Consider the following 7,496-nt stretch of genomic DNA (forward strand, 5'->3'; position numbering starts at 1 on the left):
TCGCGGAGAAGCCACTCCCGCCAGCCCCGGCGCCTATAAATCGCATTCCCTCCCGCGCCCCCCTTTTTAGCATATTTGATCACTTTGATTCTCTGTTCTTTTCTCTCCGCGGTGTGTGTGTGCGTGCGCGCGTGTGTGTTTTCTTCTCCTCCTCCTCCTCTCCCCGAGTTGCCTCCTTTCTCCGGGTGCCGTGCTGCCTTTTTTTCCCTTCTTTCATTCTTTCTCTCCGTCTTTTTCTCCCCCCTCTGCGCACGAAGGATGTGCTTCTAGGTGGTGATCTGCCCTCCTCTCTCTCTTTTATCATTTCTCCCCCGCCGCCGGCGAGTTGACTCTTTCCCTATGTGTGTGAGGCGGCGGCGGCAGCAGCAGCAGCGGCGGCTCCGGCGGCGGCAGCAGCGGCAGCAGCGGCNCACGTTCTGCTCCCACTCTCTCTCCCCTGGCCCCCTTCCCCTCCCCTCCGGGGCCGAAAGCCCCCCGCAACCAACAAAGCTGAGCCGAGGGAAACAAACAAAACAAACACACCGGGCCAGACAAGCCATCGACAAAACTTTGCAAAAGCAGAAACAAAAAAGGAAAAACTAACCAACCTCAACCAACCAGCCCCCGAGCCACCCGGGGCGCCCTCCCGCGCCCTCTCGCACCCTCGCACACACAAAAGGCGGCGCGCCGGAGCCCGAGACCCGGGAGCCGCCGCCGCCCGCAGCCAGGGGAGCAGGAAGTCCGGACGCGGCCCCCATAGATATGGCAATGGTGGGNGCACTACGGCCAGTTCACGTGCGAGGGCTGCAAGAGCTTCTTCAAGCGCAGCGTGCGGAGGAACCTGAGCTACACGTGCCGCGCCAACCGGAACTGTCCCATCGACCAGCACCACCGCAACCAGTGCCAGTACTGCCGCCTCAAAAAGTGCCTCAAAGTGGGCATGAGACGGGAAGGTATCGGCCTCTCCTTTCTCCCCCCCACCCTCGCCTGGGGTCCCGGGGCCCTGGGTGCGTTTGGCTAGCCTGCTCTGGGTAAGGACGCAGAAGCCCCCAAGCTCTTCTCTTCGTATTGCAGCTGAAAGGGGGTTTATACTAGAAGCAACTTCTGCACTGGAACCCAGACCCCCAAATCCGCATGCTTTGGCCGACTGATCTCCTCCTCTACTTTCTCTCCGGGCTGTTTCATTTTCTTTGCATTGATTGCGAGTGCATTCGAGTTCGCCTTTCTGCGAGGGATGGGGTGTTGTCTGTTGTTGTTTTAGAAAAAAAAAAAAAGCCTGGTTTCCTTCTCCTGTCTTTCNCAGGCCGTCTGGGGTGAACCCTGGTGTCTTTTGCAAAAGCGTCTCACCCTCCCCCCCAGACTCGCCCCTCCCGCTCCCTCTCCTCCAATCAATAAGAAATATCAGCTGTTTAGCAGCAAAGAAGCAAGATGCCCCCAGAATGCTACATCCCGCCCACAGTGCCGGGGGACCCCGAGGCAAAGTGGCCAATGCTGGGTCCTCGGCGGCCCAGCCCCGAGCGGGCCTCGGAGGCGAGTGTGCCCCTCTGGCCGCCAGAGCTTGCTTGGGTGGTGGCTTGAGAGGAGGCTGCGGGCGCACGGAGACCTCCAGGTCCGTGGCCCGGGCGCGCTGGCGAGAGGGGCAGGCCTGCCCGATCTGGCGCGGTGCGGGCTCTGGGTCAGGCGGGGGGTCGGGCTGGGGCAGACCCTGCCCGGGGAGCTGGGCCACGAGGCTGGTCATTAACTGCGGGGTGTCTCCTTTCCTCCCCGCAGCGGTGCAGAGGGGCAGGATGCCGCCCACCCAGCCAACCCACGGGCAGTTTGCGCTGACCAACGGGGACCCTCTCAACTGCCACTCGTACCTGTCCGGATATATTTCTCTGCTGCTGCGCGCCGAGCCCTATCCCACGTCCCGCTTCGGCAGCCAGTGCATGCAGCCCAACAACATCATGGGCATCGAGAACATTTGCGAACTGGCCGCGCGGATGCTCTTCAGCGCCGTCGAGTGGGCCCGGAACATCCCCTTCTTCCCTGACCTGCAGATCACCGACCAGGTGGCCCTGCTTCGCCTCACCTGGAGCGAGCTGTTCGTGCTGAACGCGGCACAGTGCTCCATGCCCCTCCACGTCGCCCCGCTCCTGGCCGCCGCTGGCCTACACGCCTCACCCATGTCCGCCGACCGAGTGGTCGCCTTTATGGACCACATACGGATCTTCCAAGAGCAAGTGGAGAAGCTCAAAGCGCTGCACGTCGACTCCGCCGAGTACAGCTGTCTCAAGGCCATAGTCCTGTTCACCTCAGGTAGGAAGGAGCCCTGCCCTCTGTGCCCAAGGACTCCTAGCTCAGAGTTAGGGCCCCGAGAACTTGGGAGTCCCCTGACTGAGCCCAGCCTCCCCCTTCTCCCCCCACCCCCCCTTGAAAGGCCAAACTGTTGAGGGCAGCTTGGAGTGGGGACTTGGTAGAGCTGCTGGGCCTCGCCAGGCCTGGCCCAGGAACAAGAGAGTGAGGCCCGGGCTTCCCGAAGGTCCCTTCAGGCACAGGCTCTCAAAATGGGCCAGGGGGGAAGCCTCGGGAGCCTGCCAGACTGGCAGGGGGGTTCCTGCACCCTCCCTTGGCCCAGGCCTCCTGGGCTAGCTGATCCTGTACAGCCTCCTCTACCCCAGGGCTCGCTAGCTCTGTCGCCCTGACTGAGCCTCCAGTGGACGCCTCTGGGCCCTGGAGCTGTCCTGGCGTCCTCTCTGCAGAAGAAAAGTTTGCCTGCGAACTCAGTAGGAGCTGGGGCTCCAGGCAAATCCAACCTGAGGGCAGCAGTTTTCAAAGTCATATTCTTATTAAAACAATGCCGACTGCCAGGCGAGGAGGAAGAGCTGTCAGGAAAGGGGCAAGGGGAAGAAAAGGGCCATCATAACTGTCCTGAGTGTGTGCAAGGGGTTGAGGACTCTGGCCCCCAGCTTGCGCTGCCCAGGCAGACACTTCAGACAATTCTCAAACCACCCAAAATGTGTGCCAGCTTGGGCTGGGTCTGAACGTTGCCAGCGATATAAAACCATCATTGACTGTATTATGAAACCTAATTAGTTTGTATGTAGTTTAACCTGTGTGAGTAATAGATCTGATATTAATTAACTCTTGAGGCCAAATGATTTTTGAAGGTGTCTGGCTTTCCACTTTGGGCCACACCTGAGCCTTTGGGCTGCCTCCAGGCTGAGATCAGCACATCCCAGGTGGGTGGAAATCACCCCCTCTGCATCCTCTTTCTAAGTTGTCAGCTGAGCCCTTTGTCATGGCTGAAAGGGGGAGAGGGGTTCCCAATGAAGAATTGCACACATTTGGATGTTGGTAGGGCTGGGAACCTAGGGACTGCAGTTTTTACAGCTTGTAATCAGGACACCAGAAGAGCTGTGTCGCTCTCCTGGCAGACAAAAAGATGCACAGTCTCTTCCTTATTGTTTGAAGGAAATCTGGGGACCCAAGTCATCAGCTCAATCGATTGCAGGTTCTGAGTCCTTAACCCACTGTCTGTTACACACTGCTGTTTTTTTTTACACGTAGCCTTCCCCCGCCATGCACACAGCCACCCCAAATTCTGCCTTTGAAAGTCCTTAGGTAATCAATTGAAGGGCAGTGGCTGGGCAAAGAGCTGTATAGAGAGGCTTGGATCTGGAGTATTTTTCCTCAGGGGAACTGTCATAACTAGAACATTTGCCTGATGCAAATGTACAGGCAGGGTATTCCCCTAACCCCAGAGTCACCTTCACCCCCAGCCCTCCACCCCAGCCCAGATCCCAGACCCCAGACGAAGGGGGGTGTTGTTAATTTCTCCATATCATTGTTAGCTCTTAGCCTTACCCTTGGTCTTTCAAGGAAAGAAATGCCTGATACTGTCGTAACAGTTTAATTTATTACTATTTGCAAAATGTAGAGGACTGTGTGGAGAATGCAAATCGCCTCACAAAGAGATAAAGGTCCCTCTTATCTGATTCGTAGGGAGACACACAGAGTACCAGTGCAGAGGGAGGGAGTCCTGTGCAAACAGATCTTTTAATTCCTGACCACAGACACCTATGCGTTCTTTACATGCACGGTCCCTAGATACACACATGAGGAAATTACATGTGTGTTCTGGTTCTGGGGGCTGGAGGTAGTGGGGGCTGTTTTCAAATATCTGTTTTAAGGATTCATGATACGCATGTGTTAGCGCCCAAGTCTTGTCTGGGGAGCCCAGAAAGGTCAGGTCACAACCTGCACTGCCTTCACTGAGAAGCCTCTCATTTCAAAGGCACTTATTGTATTTTCACGTATCCGAAAGAGAAAAGTGTTTTTCCTGAAGATAACAGGAAGGGGGTTCTTCTTGGAGAGACCTGGGTTTTTTAAATAATAGATAGATAAGTAAATAAATAAATAAATAAATAAATAAATAAATAAATGGAGGTAGAAGCAAAAGGGAGAGAGAAGAAAGGGGGGAAAAGAAACAGCTCAAATGAACAGAGAGATCACAGTTTGCATGGCTGCCCTTCAATAGGGCTAAACTGACAAGATCAGTTTTAAAGGGCCACTTAAATCAGTTTCAAAGACTGGAGAAAAATGAGTCGCCCTCTTTGGGGAGAATCTGAGGCTGGGTCGTGGACGCCATTACTAGAGGCTGGGCCAGGTTGTGGCCCTCCCCTCCCCCCCCAATGTATAATTATAAGCCAAACTATTATTTACAGAGGAGGAGGGGGAGGAGCACTGGCAGTTTAGGTTTCATCTGTTTGTCTGTCTGTTTACTGACTTGAGCCGGATTCACCCAATGCACTTTGCTTGGGCCTCCCAGTGACCAAGCCTGAGGACTGGTAGAGTGCAAGCCTACAGTGCACTGAGCTGTGTTTTACTTTAAAACAAATACCCCAAGACCATCTCGTGCTCTCCACCCCCCTCCCCACTCCCCTCCCGCCCAAGTTTTCAGTACAGAGGCATTTGCTCCAACTCCGGTTGGGGCAGTTTGACAGAGCACTGTACACACACCTCATGTGACCCATTTCAAACCTCTTAATCTGATGACTGAATTCTTCTTCTTCTCCTCCTTCTCCTCCTTCTCCTCCTTTTTTTTTTTTTTTTAAACTTTCTTCCAGATGCCTGTGGTCTCTCTGATGTAGCCCATGTGGAAAGCTTGCAGGAAAAGTCCCAGTGTGCTTTGGAAGAATACGTTAGGAGCCAGTACCCCAACCAACCAACGCGATTCGGAAAGCTTTTGCTTCGCCTCCCTTCCCTTCGCACGGTCTCTTCCTCAGTCATAGAGCAATTGTTTTTCGTCCGTTTGGTAGGTAAAACCCCCATCGAAACCCTCATCCGGGATATGTTACTGTCCGGCAGCAGTTTTAACTGGCCGTATATGGCAATTCAATAAATAATAAATCAAAATAAGAAGGGGGAGTGAAACAGAGAGAAAGAAAAGGCAAAAGACTGGTTTGTTTGCTTAAATTCCTTCTGTTAAGAAAGGATATAAAAGGATGTTACAAGTTTGCTAAAAGAAGAGAGGGGAAGAATTTAATGGACTGTGAATTTCAAAAAAAAAAAAAGACTGTCAAATGAACTTTTACAGAATGCATTAAAAAAAAAAACGCCTGTGTCGGTCAGAACAACTTGCTACTTATCATTTTTGTATAAAAAGGAAATTAGTCTTTTTCTTTTTTTGGTAAATTTTTGAAAAATATTGCTAAAAGTGCATTTAAGGAGATTGGGAGAAAATTAGCAGAATGGAGAAAGTAAGTCTTTTTTTTTTTTCCAAATTATTAATTGTCCTGTGTCTATGTACCTCTAGCTGTTCTTTTTTGTACTTTTCTGGTTCCAAACCAGTTTATTCTGTGGTTCTATAATAAGTTTTGATATAATCTTGGCTTCTTAAAAACTGTGTATCCTTAAACTATATGTTCTGCAAGAATTAAAACTGAGTCCATGAAAATACCATAGGAAGACATAAAACTTTAAAAGGCAACTCAGAGGTGATGGAAACGCACTTACAAGTGGTGACCAAAAATTTTAGGTGGAGTTGAGCACTCTTAATTTGAGAACTGGAGGAATTACACACAACACTTAACTTCCCCTACCCTGCCCCCCCAAAAAAAGACACCATGACAAACCTAGCTTTTTAAAAATATTTTAAGAAAGAGAATGAACTGTGGAATTTATTGGCAGCCAAGGAATGTGTCCAAGACACATGCTGAGGTTTTGAATAAAAAGTGAACTTTTGTAATTTGAATTGGGTCCCGCTTAGTTCTTGAATTGTTATGAAAATCCTATATCTGTTTGTATATTTGCAAACCCTTTGTATTATAATTGTTGATATTTTCCCTTTTTAAAAAATACCATTGAAATCAGCATGACAAAATAACACTGTTGGCACTTATAGGTAACGTGATTGATTCAGTATCTTAGAGTTTACAGTTTGTGTTTTAAAAAAAACTGAAGGTTTTTTTTTTTAAGTGCAACATTTCTGTATACTGTAAAAGTTATAATAACTGAACTGTTTGGTCGAGTCTTTGTGTGTTATATTCCAAGGAAAATTGAAAGTATTCAGAAATTAAAATATTATTTGATATCTGAAATCTGTTTGGCTGTCCCCACTCACTGTTTTTCCATCGATAAGAGCCCCTGTGAGCTCTCGCTGAGCCGGGCTGGGGGCTTCATGTATTCACTCCCCTCAGTCAGTTTGTTCAAAGGTGGACTAGTGTATTTGCCTGTTTAATTTGGGTGTGTGTTGGGGGGGTGGAGAAGCTGAAGTTAATGGCTTATCTATGGTTTAGGAAGTGCCATACTGATATAGTAAATCACCCCCATTCACCTAATCCTCCTTTTAATTAAAAATGGATTTTCCAGGAAAAAAAAAAGGCCCTTATATTTGTCACACTTAAGTGCCTGCTTAGGGAAGGTATTGTGGAAAGTATTAGAAATCTTGAGATCAGTATCTATTTTATGATCAGAAGAAAAAATACTGTTTTGTACATTTCTGACAGTTCAGCAAAAGACAGTTCTAGCAAGCTAATCACAGCATTGTAAATAGAGGGCAGTTGTTTGCAGTGAGTTTTTCCTTAAGTAGGTGTGATTTTTAAAAATACTCCGTGGTTCTCATCTAGCTTGGTTGTTGAGAGGATTTCAGATTCAGTGATCTAGCTTATAGTGCTGAAGGGTCTGTTCTTAGTGTATATATGATAACTTGCTGTTGGCCTGTCTTTCCCCTCCCCCCTTTACGTTCATTCTGTGAGAGCATGACCACAGGTCAAGGGAGTCTTTTCCACTGGAGTTATGTACATAAAAACACATCGACATTTTGACATTTCGGATTGTGTAGATACAATCTGTACTGCTCTTGGGATCCTTTGTCCTTAGAAGCCAAATTAAGAAAAAGAAGAGAAAGAAAGAAGGGAGGAAACTTTATAGGGTGTGCTGATTTGGAAGTAGTAACTATTTTGTTTTGGAGGTTTTTCTATTTTTTCCTCTTTCTCTTTTCCTGGTTTGGAGGAAGCTCAGTGCGTGGGAGCTTG

The 7,496-nt window shown here is 49.3% G+C and overlaps 1 protein-coding gene across 4 annotated transcripts in view; it reads left to right on the top strand.

Annotated features, from left to right (window-relative positions):
* NR2F2 (nuclear receptor subfamily 2 group F member 2) overlaps positions 1–6,560 on the top strand; it is an 11,058-nt gene extending 4,498 nt beyond the window's left edge. Inside the window, exons 1-3 of one of the 4 annotated variants that reach the window (XM_077762364.1) lie at positions 763–932; positions 1,750–2,277; positions 5,088–6,560. In XM_077762364.1, coding sequence (XP_077618490.1) covers positions 920–932; positions 1,750–2,277; positions 5,088–5,362 — 816 coding nt within the window. In that variant the 5' untranslated portion in view covers positions 763–919 and the 3' untranslated portion in view covers positions 5,363–6,560. Of the gene's footprint in view, positions 1–762; positions 933–1,283; positions 1,589–1,749; positions 2,278–5,087 lie in introns of those variants that run through there. The other 3 variants (XM_077762361.1, XM_077762363.1, XM_077762362.1) reach the window with 3 other exon arrangements.
* Positions 6,561–7,496: the final 936 nt, after the last annotated feature.

Source organism: Crocuta crocuta, unplaced genomic scaffold (assembly GCF_008692635.1).
Source record: "Crocuta crocuta isolate KB4526 unplaced genomic scaffold, BGI_CrCroc_1.0 scaffold93, whole genome shotgun sequence".
NCBI classification, from domain to species: domain Eukaryota; kingdom Metazoa; phylum Chordata; class Mammalia; order Carnivora; family Hyaenidae; genus Crocuta; species Crocuta crocuta.